At 39.9% G+C, this 15,515-nt stretch overlaps 1 protein-coding gene and 1 long non-coding RNA gene across 5 annotated transcripts in view; one reads left to right on the top strand and one right to left on the bottom strand.

Annotated features, from left to right (window-relative positions):
* CRPPA (CDP-L-ribitol pyrophosphorylase A) overlaps window positions 1-4,740 on the bottom strand; it is a 328,621-nt gene extending 323,881 nt beyond the window's left edge. For 2 of the 4 annotated variants that reach the window (XM_050785382.1, XM_050785381.1), the window contains exon 1: window positions 4,289-4,735. In XM_050785382.1, coding sequence (XP_050641339.1) covers window positions 4,289-4,545 — 257 coding nt within the window. In that variant the 5' untranslated portion in view covers window positions 4,546-4,735. Of the gene's footprint in view, window positions 1-4,288 lie in introns of all 4 variants that reach the window. The other 2 variants (XM_050785380.1, XM_050785383.1) reach the window with 2 other exon arrangements.
* LOC126951340 (uncharacterized) overlaps window positions 3,987-15,515 on the top strand; it is a 98,159-nt gene continuing 86,630 nt past the window's right edge. The window contains exons 1-3 of the long non-coding RNA XR_007724435.1: window positions 3,987-4,199; window positions 6,222-6,280; window positions 8,904-8,951. This is a non-coding gene — a long non-coding RNA (uncharacterized LOC126951340). The remainder of the gene's footprint in view (window positions 4,200-6,221; window positions 6,281-8,903; window positions 8,952-15,515) is intronic.

Raw genomic sequence — 15,515 nt, forward strand, 5'->3', positions numbered from 1 at the left:
CAAATGACACGAACAAACACTTCTCAGAAGACAACATACAAGTATCCAACAAATAAAACAATGTTCCACATCACTAGTCAGAAATGCAAATCAAAACCACAATGAGATACCATCTCACACCAGTCAGGATGACTATTAAGAAAAAGTCAAAAAAACAGATGCTGGCAAGGATGCAGAGAAAAGGGGAACATGTATACAGTGTTACTGGGAAAGTCAATTAGTTCAGCCACTGTGGAAAGAAGTTTGGAGATTTCTCAAAGAACTGAAAACAGAACTACCATTCAACCCAGCAATCTCATTAGTGGGTATATATCCAAAAGAGAACAAATACTTCTACCAAAAAGATGCATGCACCATGGTCATCACAGTGCTATTCACAATAGCAAACACAGGGAATCAACCTAGGTGCCCATCAATGGTGGATTGGATAAAGACAATATGGTATGTATACACTATGGAATACTATGTAGCCATAAAAAGAACAAAATCAAGTTCTTTGCAGCAACATGATTGCAGCTGGGGGTCATTATTCTAAGCAAATTAACAGAGGAACAGAAAACCAAATACCACAAGTTCTCACAAGGGTACAATGGGTACTCATGGACATAAAGATGTCAACATCACACACCAGGGCCTATGGTGGGGAGTGGGAAGCAGGGAGGGATGGCATTGGGAGTTATACCTGATGTAAATGACGAGTTGATGGGTGCTGACGAGTTGATGGGTGCAGCACACCAACATGGCACATGTATACATATGTAACAAACCTGCACGTTGGGCACATGTACCCTAGAACTTAAAGTACGAAAAAAAAAAAAAAAGATGTCAACAATAGACACTGGGGGTTATTCGAGGGAGGAGGGAGGGGGCAAAGGTGAAAAACTATTCAGTACTACACTCATTACATGGGTGATGGGATCAGCCATACCCTAAATTTCAGCATCACACAATATATCCAGGTAATAAATAAACACACACACCCTTTGAATCTAAAATAGAAGTTATAAAAAAAAAAAAAATCAAATTTGGGGCATCACATACAGCTCTTGAAAAACAAGAAATGACATTCTCTCAGAATAACCTAGATGACTGACAGTGGTGACACCCATTGTTTTTCTTATTTGGGACAATGAGAACTGTAGTTTCCCTTTAATAAGTAAAAAGCATGCATAATTTCTCAACAGAGCAAAAAAGTAGTCTTATAAGGCATTTTATACTTCCATGTCCTTTTCCTTATTTGAATTTGTATAAATTATCTTTTTTAATGAAGTGACTGAAGACTTTTGGCACCATACCCTAAGAAAACTATCAACAGTCTGTAGGGGTGATCTTTTACAGAAGGAGATAGGGGCTTTCACTTGGCAAACGGCCAAGCAGCACCCACACACTGCTATAAAGCAACCTTTCCAAGGACTTCCTAGGATATACCCAAAATATAATCATGTTCTATAAGTTCTTCAGACATAATAGTGATAAAAACGAGCCATGAAATATTTCAGAATGAAAATTTTGATGAGTTGCTATTGCTATTAGGATTTTGTGACTGCTGTTATCAATTAAGTAAAAGTGGAAGACAAGCATTTTATTTTCCATAAACAAGGCCTTTCCAAACGTTCTTTTCCCTTAAAAGTGAGTATTAGTCTGTTTTCAAACTGCTACAAAGAACTGCCCAAGATTGAGTTATTTATAAAGGAAAGAGGTTTAATCGATGCACAGTTCAGCATGGCTGGGGAAGCCTTAGGAAACTTACAAGCATGGTAGAAGGTGAAGGGAAAAGAAGGTGTCTTCTTCACAAGGCGGCAGGAAGGAGAATGAACACAGGAGGAACTGCCAAACACTTATAAAACTACCAGATCTCATGAGAACTCACTATCAAGAGATCAGCATGGGGGAAACCAGTCCCATGATTCAATTACCTCCACCTGATCTCTGCTCCGTGATTCAATTACCTCCACCTGATCTCTGCCCCGTGATTCAATTACCTCCACCTGATTTCTTCCTTAACACGCAGGATTACGGGGATTAAAATTCAAGATGAGATTTTTGGGTGGGGACACAGCCAAACCATATCAGTGAGATTTTTAGTGTCCACCTATCTTAGGCTGCCTCAGAAGATGACAAAAAATTCAAGTTAATGCAAAAGTTTTCTCCATGGGAGAAAAGTTTAGTGTAAAAGTGACTATAATCCCCTATAGCTAATTACCAAGCAGATAAAGATCCTGCTGGCCAAGAACCATTGTGTCCCATAGAAATGCCTGCATGTATGAGCTATGTTGTCACGATGTTCATGGCCACTGGAATATTATAGGTAAGTGGTTCATGAAATGGTTTCAGGGACCCCTCCCCCCATTACCCAGAGAAATGGAATATTGCAACTGGAATCATTTCAAAATTTGAGTTTCAGATGTAATCTTTGGGAAGATTACATAAATCGGTGATTATGGCTCTTTACACTTCCATTTTTCAAACTCCAATATTCAAAAAGTAAAATAGTCATATGAGAACCTGAAACCGACTTTGTGAAAATTATAACTGAGGAAATAAGGACAGTGAAAGATCAGTCCTAACTGACTCCATCTTGCTTCTAACCATTAAGCTGTCCTTGTTCATACCTTGGTGTAGGCCGAACTATCCTTGGGAAGGAATTTAGTTTATGGTTTGACTCAAACAAAATTGATAATAGCCCTTTCCCGAAAAGACCCCCTTCTTGCCTGGGGACCAGTCTGCCTTCATTGGACTAACAAATTAGCTACAAGATTAGAAATTACAGTTTAGGGGTCATGCAGCCTCTGGCTGCAAGAGTCTGAACCTCTCCAAATTGCTCCTGGGGATAACATCACTATTGTAAAACCTAAGGTCAGTGCTTGAGATATTTTACAGACCCTTCTCTCTCCATGAATCAGCTGACACCACCCAGACCAGTAATGTGTCTCAACCAGTTCTGCCATCCCACCCAGGAACAGAAGACACCAAGAAGACCTCACTTGGACCCTCATCTCCAAGCTGACCAATTAGCACTCCCCACTTCCCGAGTCTCTAACAACCAAATTATCTTTAAAAACTCCGATCCCGAAATGTTCGATTTGATAATAATTTTGAGTAATAATTTTTTGAGTAATAATTTGAGACTGATTTGAGTAATAATAAAACTCCAATCTCCCGCACAGCCGACTCTGCGTGAATTACTCTTTCTCATTGCAATTCCCGTCTTGATAAATCGGGTCTGTTTAGGCAGGGGCAAGGCGAACCCTTGGGGTGGTTACAAAACAACTTGAACCTTTTGGCTTTTGAAGCATATGTGAGGGTTTGCGTGGGGCTCCTTACTGGAGAACGTGCCACTTCCCTTGGACTAGAACCTCACTAGCTCGGTTTTCAAAACCTCCTGCAAAGGCTGTGTATGCTAAAGGATGACATCTATCTTGAAATGCAAACGGTTCGCATCAGTTCCAGGCTTCACAAACTACCACAGCTCCCCACTGGCTTCAGAAAAGTTCAGAACTATGTGGATATTTGTAATGCCGCTGCTTCCCACCCCTGCTCCCCCGCTCCAAGCTCCACCTCATTACTCAGGGCTAAAAACAAAGTAAGTTAATATTATAACATACCCCTCCATTTCACTTCCTCAGCTCCTCACTACTGTTCCCCTAGTCCTCCCTATCCCATTCCCTCTGTCTCCTTCATTTCCTCAGCTAGTTAACTTCAGTGCCTTTTCTAAGATAAAGGGGGTATGACCTTTATCTTAGGATTCAGGATTAAAGCCCTTTCCACCATTGAAAGGTTATTAAATTCTGCTCCTCTCCCCTCCTGCAGCACCTAGTAATTAGCGCAGTCTGTCTCACAGAGGGTGCTTGGTAAATGAATGAAAAAACCCAACACACACCCTGGAAACAGGTGTGCACGTACAACTCAATCCACGCATGCGCGGAGTCAGAGCCCCAGGACCGCGAGACTATCCGCACAGCTTCTCTTTAGGCCCCACAGCCAGAACTCCAAATTGCCTAGTCTCAACCCATGCACTCTCTAATCCGGAGCCACACGCCGGGCCTTCCCCACCACCTCATCTGCTTGGGAACGTAAAGGGTTCTGTGGGGCAGCTGCAGCTTTTGTGCCCATCTGTCTCCAGAGCTTCCCATCTCTGGAACGCGGGAGGGAACAGAGCTCTAGCCTGAATAACTGAGCCCGGCCCGGCAGTTCCCGAGGTGAAAGTGCCAGCGCTAGAGCAGCGGCAGGGCGGGGAGCAGGAGGCCGGGCCCCAAGGAACCGCGGGGCTAGCCCAGCTACGTATTACCTTTCCAGGGCCTGTAGGGTGTAGCTGATGAGCGGTCTCTCCAGGATGGGGCAGAATTGCTTCGGGGTGGGGACACCCATCCTCTCCCCGCACCCCCCGGCAGGCAACACGGCTGCCACGGCGAGCGAGTGGCGCCCGGGCTCTGTCCCGGCCGCGCTCTGCAGGGAGGCGGAAGCCGCGTGGTCCGCGCCGCGCTGACCACTCAGGCAAGGACCCGGCTCCACGGGCCCGGAACTGCCAGGCGGCCCGGGCTCCATGGCTGCGGGCGGAGCGGCAAACCACGCTAGCCCCGGGCCGATGCGACCCGGCGCTGCTCGCACCCTCGGCCGGGGTCGCGGGGTGAAGGGCAGACCACGGAGAGGGACGCGGAGCGCGCAAGCAGAAGGCGCCCCCGTGAGCCGCCGGAGCCTCGCTGTTGCTGCCCCGCAGGGGACGATCCCGACAGCCGCGGCAGCAGCTGAGGCTACCGATCTGCCCTCGCGGCGCGGCTGCGGCCTCCGCACCCGGGCCCAGCGCCTCCGGGAGGGCTGACTTGCCCGCTCTGCGCTTCCCCCGGGCAGGCCCAGCTGTCGCCGCAAGTGGAAGTGTCAGCATGCCCTACATATCTAAAGATCGCAGATACTTAAGGGCCATGAGTATGCAGGAGAGGTCAAGCCTCTGTCCCATTCCTCCCTGCTTTAAAATTTTGGAAGAGATTGAGATTCAAATCACGGGATGGGACGTAGGGTGCGTATGCACCTCGATTATCTGAATTTCATTAAGCTGCGGAGGCTTCCTGGTTCCACCTGGGGTAAAGACAGATGGATTAGCAACTGTTATTGTGGCACATCAATAATTCAAACTGTAGTGGCTCTCAAACTTGTCTGCAAGTTGGAACCACCTGGGGAGCGTGTCCTGACACGCTCAGAGATTGGGATTTAATTGGTCTAGTGTGCACCGGGCTTTGGAATGTTTTTAAAGATCCTCGGGTGATTCTGATGAGCAGGCACGTTTTGGAACCATAGGGCCAAAGCGATACTAATTGCTGAACAATTGATACACCTTATGTCATTTAGTCCCTAGGAGAACTCAACTTTTGTCATTTCCCTTTTTACAAAGGGGAAAAGAAGTTAAAATGGTTAATTTATGTAAGATTGCACAATTAATGGCAGAGCAGCCTTAAGGCCCTCGTATAGAAGTAGGCCAAAGTTGAAGAATTCCAGGCCTAAAGCATATCTTACCTTATTTAGTACTCTTGTTGCTGGTGAGGTTTACCATGAAAGTATAGTGAAGAATTTGGAGGAGAGTACTATTGCATTAGTCCCTGGAATGTAAACTCCATGAAAGCAGCAACATTTTTCTTTTGGCTTGGGTTGTGTGTGTGTTCCCAGCTCCTGGAATGTAACAGAAGCTTAATATTTATTGAATGAATTGCTGATTAAATAGATTAATGATCATTAAAGTGTATAATCATCAGTAATTCAGTCTTAATCCAGTGGTTTATGATTCATTAGAAATAATCTTTTTAAACACTGGAAATGTTATCCAATTACAGTATTTATTACAATTTTTATTTTTACCTATTTTCTCAGTTGAGAGCATACAAAATGATGTTTTTTGCTTTTTGTTTAGTCTTATTGAAGCCATTCTTTCACTTTTGTTACTTTTATTATAATTAGCATTTAGGTCCTGTGCTAGTTGAGGTTTGTTAGGCTAATAACTCTTAACTGAAAAGTGGTTGCCATAATATACTTCCTTGTAATTTTTATTGCTATTGTTCCTTTCTAACTTGATCTCGAGGTCTCTCTCTTAAGAGTGGCCATAAGCCAGAACAGTCACTCTTCAGGAGAGCTCTGGCCCAGAGAGGAAAGCTAGTTTCTGTTGTGCAGGTCAGATGCCAGAGGAGGCAGCACACAAAACATGTAAAGTAACAGGTGCATTTTATCACTTACAGATTCACCAGAGAATAAGCCTGATGGGAAGTCTGGAGATAACAGGACACCCAACCAGCAGGTGGGGAGCAAGAGAGAGGACCTGTGGGGCTATGTTAAGGTCCAAAAGGCTTTATCCCTTAGGCTTTCCAGAGGGGGTTGTGGATTGACTAAAGAAAACACCAGCAAAGGGGGAACTTGACTGTGGTGTCCACCATTGGGTTTTATCATGGTTAGCAGCTGCGGGATGTGTTGGGTTTTTGGTCATGGAATGAGGAACAAGTGTTCTGTATCACAGGGAGGGGACGTTTTAAGTAAGCCACAGGTGACGTGATACAACTGGGTTTCAAACAGCTTATATCAGACCTAAAAATGAATGCCCAGGCAGCAACTATATGAAACAAGTTTGGCACATTACTTCGTAGCACCACTACCACACCTGTATCAAGCATTTAAATGTTTGTTGACTAACTGGGTGGATGAATGAATGAGTCTATGAGAGCAGGAAGGCAAATCAAGTTAGTATTTCTATTAATATTGATCTTTAAACCTCCCTTTTTAATCTAAAGGTGGAGTTGTTATAAAGGTATTCTTCCTTTACTTAACCTTGAGCAAAGAAAAGTAGAGTAATAAAGCTCTTGTTATACTAATTGCTATAGAATAATTTTATATAATTAAACATTGACAAATTTTAACTAGAATCTTATTTAGTTTTGTTCTTAGAGCAGATATATCAATTTAGATCTTACATGAATCCTTAGATCCTTATATCTTACATACTATAAACAATGTCTAGCAGACCAACTTGTAGGGAAAAAAGGGCAGATTATAGTATTCATTCATATATACAGTATGAAGCAACATTTTTCTCTGTGTCCTTTTTATATAAATATAATTAATTCCATGTTATGCATACTTTGGGGTAACAGACGTAGCTTCCTTGTTACTTAATACCAAGTTATAGCAGCCACATTATGAGAATATCTTCTCTGCATCAGGTAAGTGAAAGTACGTATCCTGAAAAGTGAAATCCTCTGGGATCCACTGGTAATAACCATTCTAAGATATCACTTGAAGAGTTTAGAAAACATAAACCCCAACTGAATCATGAAGCAGAGCATGCAGAGTTGGAAGTTCTTGGAGTCGTTTCTGTTTTGAGCTTCCAGGTAGGCAAAATAATGACTCTCCAAAGATGCCCATATTCTTATCTCCAGAACATATGAATAAGTTACCTTACACTGCTAAAGAGACATTGCAGATGTGATTAAGTGAAAGATCTCAAGATGGAGGGGAGTAGCCTGGATTATCCAGGTGGGCCCTATGTAATCTCTGGCATCCTTATAAGAGAGAAGTCAGAGTTAGAGAAGGAAGTATGAGGATGGAAGCAGCTATCAGAGTGCAGACAGAGGTGGGAATGTAGGCAACTTCTAGAAGCTGGAAGAGGCAAAGAAACAGGTTTTTCTCTTAGAGCCTGCAGAAGAATATAGCCCTGCCACCCCATTTTCAGATTTCTGATGTACAGAACTGTCAGATAATATACTTGAGTTGTTTTAAGCTGCTGAATCTGTGGTAATTTGTTATAGCAGCGAGAGGAAACTAATAACAGGCTTCACACTGAGGAAGATTCTCATTTGGACTATAATCTCCAAATGAAGTTATACGTAGTTAGAAATGCAGTAATATGATTGAAAAAATAAGGCACTGTTCATTCAACTTTATGTCCCATTACAAGACCCCCAGTATTGACTTTTAAAATAAATCCTTTGTCTTATGAATTTAAAAATGTATTCTAAATGTTTAAAGTATAACTTTGTTAAATGTATACCACAATTTCATAAGCTGGCTTTGGCATGCCTTTAATTTTTTAAAGTAGTCTCTTTCTAAGAGTAGTTTTAGGTTCACAGCAAAATTGAGAGAAAGGTACAAAAATTTCCCATAACTCCCTGCCCCACACATGCATAGCCTCCCACATTGTTAACATCTCCCACCAGAGTGGTACATTGGTTACAACTGATGAACCTACAGTGTCACATCATTATAACCCACAGTCCCTAGTTTACATTAGAGTTCACACTTGGTGTTGTACATTCATTCTATAGGATTGATAAATTTACAATGATGTGTATCCACCATTACAGTATCATGCAGAGTAATTTCACTGCCCAAAAGTCATCTATCCTCTGCCTATTCATGCCTTCCTCTCCCCTAATCCCTGCCCAATCCCTGGCATCCACTTATCTTTTTACTGCCTCCATGCTTTTGCCTTTCTCAGAACATCATATAGTTGGAACCATACAGTATTCTTTTCAGACTGGCTTCTTTCATTTAGTAATATGCATTTAACTTTTCTCCATATCTTTTCATGGCTTGAGAGCTTCTGTCTCTTTAGCACTGATTTATTTTATTTTATTTTTTTTGCTGGATGTACCATGATGTATTTATTCATTCACCTACTGAAAGACATCTTGGTTGCTCCAAGGTTTGGCAATTATAACTAAGCTGTAATAAACATCTCCGTGCAGGGTTTTTTAAAATTTTATTTTAAGTTCTGGGGTACATGTGCAGGATGTGCAGGTTTGTTGCAAAGGTAAACGTGTGCCATGGTGGTTTGCTGTACCTATCAACCTTTCACCTAGGTATTAAACCCAGCATGCATTAGCTATTTTTCCTAATGCTCTCCCTCCCCACTCCCCACCTCCCTACAGGTCCCGGTGTGGTTCCGCTCCCGTGTTCTCATTATTCAGCTCCCACTTGTAAGTAAGAACACGCAGTGTTTGGTTTTCTGTTCCTCTGTGCAGATTTTTATGTGTACTAAAATTTTCAATTCCTTTGGATAAATACCAAGGAGAAAGATTGCTGAATTGTATGGGCAAAAGTATGGTTAGTTTTGTAAGAAACGGCCAAACTGTCCTGCAAAGTAGCTATACCATTTTGCATTCCCACCAACAATGAATCAGAGTTTCTGTTGCTTCACATCCTCACCAGCATTTGGTGTGTCAGTGTTCTGGCTGTTGGCCATTCTAACAGGTGTGCAGTGGTGTCTCAGTGTTGATATAATTTTTATTTATTTGATGACATATGATGTTGAGCATTGTTCATATGTGTATTTGCCATGTGTATCGTATTTGGTGAGGTGTCAGAGTCTTTGGCCCACTTTTTAGTTGGGTCATTTGTGTTTTTATTGTTCATTTTTGAGAGTTCTTTGTTTATTTTGAAGAACAGTTTTTTCTCTGATATTTCTTTGGCAAATATTTTCTCCCAGTCTGTGGCTTGTCTTTTTATTCTCAACAGTGTCTTTTGCAGAGCAGAAATGTTTAATGATAATGAAGTCCAGCTTATCAATTGTTTTTCACAGGTCATGTCTTTGGTGGTGCTTTTAAAAAAATCATCACCTAGATTTTTCTCCTATGCTATCTCTTAGAAGTTTTATAGTTTTGTGGTTTTTTTAGGTCAGTGATTCATTTAGGTCTGTGAGTTTTGAGTTAATTTTGTAAAGGGTATAAGGTTTGTCTAGATTCTTTGTTGTTTTTCCACATAGATATGCAGTTGTTGCAGCAACATTTGTTGAAAAGACTATCTTTGCTTCATTTTACTGCCTTTGCTTCTTTGTCAAAGATCAGTTGACTATATTTATTTGAGTCTAATTCTGGTTTCTTTATAATGTTCCATTGATTCATTTGTACATCCTTTCGTCAATACCACACTGTCCTGATTACTGTAGCTTTTTATATGTCTTGAGGTCCAGTAGTGTCTGTCTTCCAACTTTGTTCTTCTTCAGTATCGTGTTGGCTATTCTGGGTCTCTTGCCTTTCCATATAAACTTTAAAATCAGTTTATCAATATCCACAAAATAACTTGCTGGTATTTTGATTGGGATTGCATTGAATTTATAGATGAATTTTGGAAGAACTGACATCTTGACAATATTGAGTCTTCCTACTCACAAACATGGAACATCTTTACTTAGTTCTTTTGTGATGTCTTTCATCAGGTTTGTATTTTTTCTTCTATGGATCTTGTACATATTGTCTTAAATTTATACCTAAGGATTTCATTGGGGGGTTAATGTAAATAATATTGTGTTTTTAATTTCAAATTCCACTTGTTCATGACTGGTATATAGAAAATGATTGACTTTTTTGTATTAACCTTGGATCCTACAGCACTGCTATAATCACTTATTAGTTCCTGACATTGTCTTTTTAATATGCACAGAAGTGTACATTAAATGAAAGTGGCTCTCATCTTTATATCTGAAATACCTAAAACTTACTTTTTTGTTTGTGTGTCTTTACATGTTAGCATACCTCTCTGGAGTACTTGTCTTGGAGATTTCTTTTATTAGAAAATTTTAGTTTCCAGTGGGTAAATTTTTTTTAGTATTAACGCAAATGTAATTAGCACTACCAGTCATACCCCTCCTCCCCAGCTACATTATTGTTTTAGTACCCTTTCTAGAGATTAGTTGGGGTGTTTCTCATCAGTGCTAATGAACAGCTTAGTGGTTCATCCTTTAACTCTATTGAAATCAGAGCGAGAAGAAGTAAATTAACATTCTACCATGGGGCATCCCCATCATTTCTGGCAGCCTATGAATTCTAATTTCTGATTTGCTATTGTGTATCTTATGTAAATGGTACAGTCTATTAACCTCTGACCTTTAACTCATTTTTATACATAAGAACGGTGACACTCAGAATTGAAGTCTCTCTGCAGATAATGCAGACTAAACAATACCACATGACAACATCATTATTACCTTTCATTTTCATAATATTTCTTGCAAAGTTGTTGTCAATTGTCTCTACCATCCACTGTGCTTTTCCTGTATAACTAAAAAGGAAGCAATGGTGAATATTTAGCCTTAGGACTGAATTAATAATACTAAAGTTTAACTTTTCATAAGAAGCACCTGGAACAATGGTTTCTATGTAGTATTTTTATGTATTTTATACAATATAATTTACATAGTATGTATTATATAATAATCTTAGAAAATATATTCCTGGCATCTACTGACAGAAATTTCGATTAAATGCCTCCAGAGTAGGCCCAGGAATCTGATTTTTGATACACCTCCATAGGTGATTCCAATGTAGTTGTGAGCCAGACTGAAATAAACAGTGAATTTAAAAGAATTATACCCCAACTCACTTTATATTCAATACATTTAATTTCAGTACCCAAAGCAAAATGCATGTAATATATTAAAATACCATATAAAAAATGCATAAGAAATTTATTTTAAAATTGTGTAAGTAATTCATTAAACTGTTTCATTTCCTTGTTAATTTGTAAGAAGGGAAACACAAGGGAAAAATATTTAAATACCAGAAAAGAATGATGGAAGAGAAACAGAAAACCAGATCATCCCCTGGTATTTCTACAAACGTGTCATTTTGTGTGTGTGTGCGCGCGCACTTAGAATTCATTTTGCCTTGTAAAAGCTGTCATTTAAAAACACAACATCCTCTGAGAACCATCAAAGGCAGTATCCTTGACCACAGCTTAAATAGAATAGAAATTGTTGCCTGAAACTGCTCTGAGCACAGAACTAATGCATGCAATTCAACTGAGGATGCCACATTACTCCAGAAACCAAAAGAGGGTAATGACCCCTTGCACAAGGGACAATGTGACAGAGATAATATCTTTGAAAGTTTTGTTTAGGAAACAAATCACTAATCTGGAAATGGTGGTGGCCAGCCTTAATAATCTGTGGAACGGAGGAACATATGGAATCATTAAAGAAAAGCAACAGCTACAAAAGGTAGATTTTTCATTTCTGCAAGAAGTATATTGACAACAGCTGTTTATATGCATTTTAACCTTGACTCATTGCTAAAATAAGATTTAAAGAAGAAAAAAAAATAGGCTTTAAGATGCAAATGGTCCAAAGGAATTCAAAGTCATATCTTTTATCTGAGCGATAGGAAAAAAAGAATGCAGACGTTGTGCATTGTGACCACAGCCACCGCCCTCATCAACTTGCCAAGCACAGAGTAAATACAGGAAGTGAGCTGTCCCATAGAGTCTGAATTTCAGACATCATTGCTTTATAGTGCCTTACCCATGAGGGCACCACATCTTTATCTTAAGCAGATTGAAAGGGACTATGGTAGGGTAGAAGCACAAGGGGTAACATGGAGAAGGGAGAGAGAGAAGACTGCGACAGTCTTTTCATATAATAATATAGTCTCTTCAGTGATGTCCAAAAGATATAAACAAGTTTTGATTTTTACAAAAAAGAATGTTTCATTGCTCTCTAGCATGGAATACTCACTGGGAAAGACCCTCTCTCCTTCCCCAAGGAAAAGAAGAAGAAAAAAAGAATATACAGAGTCTGGGAAGATGCTGTATAATCTACTTAGGAGAGCAATAAACTACACCGTTTTGGACAATGAAGACTTAGTGGTGACAAAAGGACAATATTTTATGTGGAAGTAACTTGCAGCAGATTGCTAAGAGGAATAAATGAGGTCACTGTGTTGTCTCTACTGTACGTGCATAGAAATAAGTTAAATAGAAATTAAATACTCTCTTTTGTGACCATTGCTACCACTCATTGGCTTAATACATAAATGAAAGAATAGATGAATAATTGAAAGAATGTTAAACTTACCATTGAATATAAACATAAATCAATAAAGAACAATTTATATGTACTCTTCAGAAAAATTAGAGTGCTTGAAACTATTCACAAAATAAAAAGTTTGTTTTGTTTTTAAGTTTGTACAGACTCTTCTCACCCCAACTTCTTACGTCTTTTCACCTCTCCTACCACTTATCCTTGAAAGAATTCAAGATCTTGACAAGTGATTAAAATGCAAACCAGAAACTTCCCCCTTTGTCAAATATTCCTTAGTAATTATTCTCTCTTAACTTCATAAAAATATATGATTATTAACTGCTATAGTACAATAACAAAAATATACATGAAAGTAACCAACACTGGTCTTGGGGGCAAAGTTATCAAATTTCATTATGCTTGTCTTGGTTCTCCTGGCCTCTCGCCTTTCTATAGTCTTTTTATTTTTCCTCACTACCTCCTGAATTGGGTATGTCACTATCAGCTCTGCTGAACCGGAATTCACTTGTGTCTTCATCTATGAACTTAATCCTGCTAGTCCTGACCAGGACAGACAGCTTCACTTTGTGAATAGGGCGAATCTTGCATTTGTCTCATTGCCTAGAGACATGTCTTACTATTCATGGGGTGTACCCGCCATTTGCAACCTTTTTCCCAAACTTAACCTCATTGACCCAGGTCTTATAACTGGCTCCTTCTTGCAATTTCACATCTCTCTTGCATGAAGTAAGACACAACCCCAGTTTGACTGACTAGGCTTGAGTCATCAGAGGGTTGACTTCTGATTAATTGGCTGAAGAACTGCTATGGAAGGATTAATCACATACAAACAGGATATCACCCCTTGACTGGCTTTAATTGTTATTCTTGTGACTTCTGATGCCTAGGTCTCCCTGGGATACTCTACAGGCTGGCCTTGGCTTACTTCCCATCCTCACCAGCCAGTGCTGCTAACATCTGAGATTGCTCATGTTGTGACACTAAGGCCCTCCTGTCCCTACTTAATCTGGCTCTCAAGAAAAATCTAATCTTTTCATTTATCTTCAAGAATAAGTAGTTATAGTTGTTTGAGACATCTCCACTTTAGTAAATATCAGAACCGTAATTGCTATGATTTGAATATGTTCCTTAAAGTTGATATGTTGAAAACTTAATTGCCATTGCAGTGGTATTAAGAGGTTAGGCCTTTAAAAGTTCATTAGGTAATGAAGGCTTTGCCCTCATGAATGGATTAATGCCATCATCATGGGAGTGGGCTCCTGAAAAAATAATGAAATTTGGTCCCCATTCCTTTTGTGTCTTACATGCTTACTTCTGCCTTTTGCCTTTCTGCTGTGCAGTAACAATCAACCAGATGCTATTAACCTGTTCTTGGATTTCCCAGCCTCCAGAACTGTGAGCCACATAAACTTCTATTCTTTATAAATTACCAACCCTGTACTATTCTATTCTAACAGTAGAAATACACTAAGACAATAATCTAAAGGCTTGGTATTCTAACCCTGGAAATTTCCAAGGCCTGGGAATAATGGCAAGAAGTCAAGAAATATACCTTACACATGAGCCAGTGAAAGACTCATCTTAAAAATGATTCATTCTTTATATTTGAGGGGATGATCAAGGGTAAATATGCTCTGTAACTGATAAATCAGATTAAGTTGTGGAGAATAAAAACTATAACATTTACAACTTTTTTCAATTGTCTATTACTGTATAAAAAACCATTCCAAAACTTAGCAGCTTAAAACAACACCATCTCATTGCTCACAGTTTTGTGGATCCAGATTTTAAGCAGCACTAAAGGAAACAGCTCATCTCTCTTTCACATGGGGTTGGCTAAGGTAGTTCAACTGAAGCAAAGGAGGATCCAAGATAAACTCCTTTATAGGTTGGGGTCCTTGGTGTTGGATGTTGCCTGGGGCATCTCAGTTCTCTTCCACATGGTATTTTTCTCCAGCAGGATAGCCTGATTTTCTTTATAGTGAATGATTTCTTTAAAAAACAAACAAACAGATTCTGCCAACTCCTCTTAAATGTCACGCCCCAAACTAGCACAGTGTCAAATCTGTCTCATTCTTTTGGTCAAAGGAATTCACAAGCCCAGACAGAAATCAAGAAGAGAGAAAGTAGCTGCACATCATGATGAAAGGAATTTTTACAGAAAATGAAGGAATTATTAATGGCCATCTTTGCAGAGAATCTTCGACGGGCACTGAGATGGTTAATTTTGTGTGTGAACTTGACTAAGCACAGGATGCTCAAATAGCTGGGTAAGCATTATTTCTGGGTGTGTCTGTGAGGGTGTTTCCAGAAGAGATTAGCATTTGAATTTATAAGCTGAGTAAAGCAGATATTCCTCCCCAATGTCATGGGCATCATCTAATGTGTGGAGGGCCTGGATAGAACAAAAAAGTGGAAGAAGGTTGAATTGCCTCTCTGTTTGACAGCTTAAGTTTTACATTAATCTTCTTCTAACATAGGACCTCCTGATTCTTAGGCCTTCAGACACAGACTGGAATCTACAGCATTGGCTCTCGGGCTATCCAACCTTCAGACTACATGACCAGCTTTCCTGGGTCTCCAGTTTGCAATCAACCTACCCTGGAACTTTTCAGCCTCCATCATCGCCTGAGCCAATACTTTATAATAAATATGTATCTTCTTCTTGGTGCTGTTTCTCTAGAGAACCCTAACTAGCATAGGCACCAAACACACATTTTAATAATCC

The sequence above is a fragment of the Macaca thibetana genome, chromosome 3 (genome assembly GCF_024542745.1).
Source record: "Macaca thibetana thibetana isolate TM-01 chromosome 3, ASM2454274v1, whole genome shotgun sequence".
In the NCBI taxonomy this organism is placed as follows: domain Eukaryota; kingdom Metazoa; phylum Chordata; class Mammalia; order Primates; family Cercopithecidae; genus Macaca; species Macaca thibetana.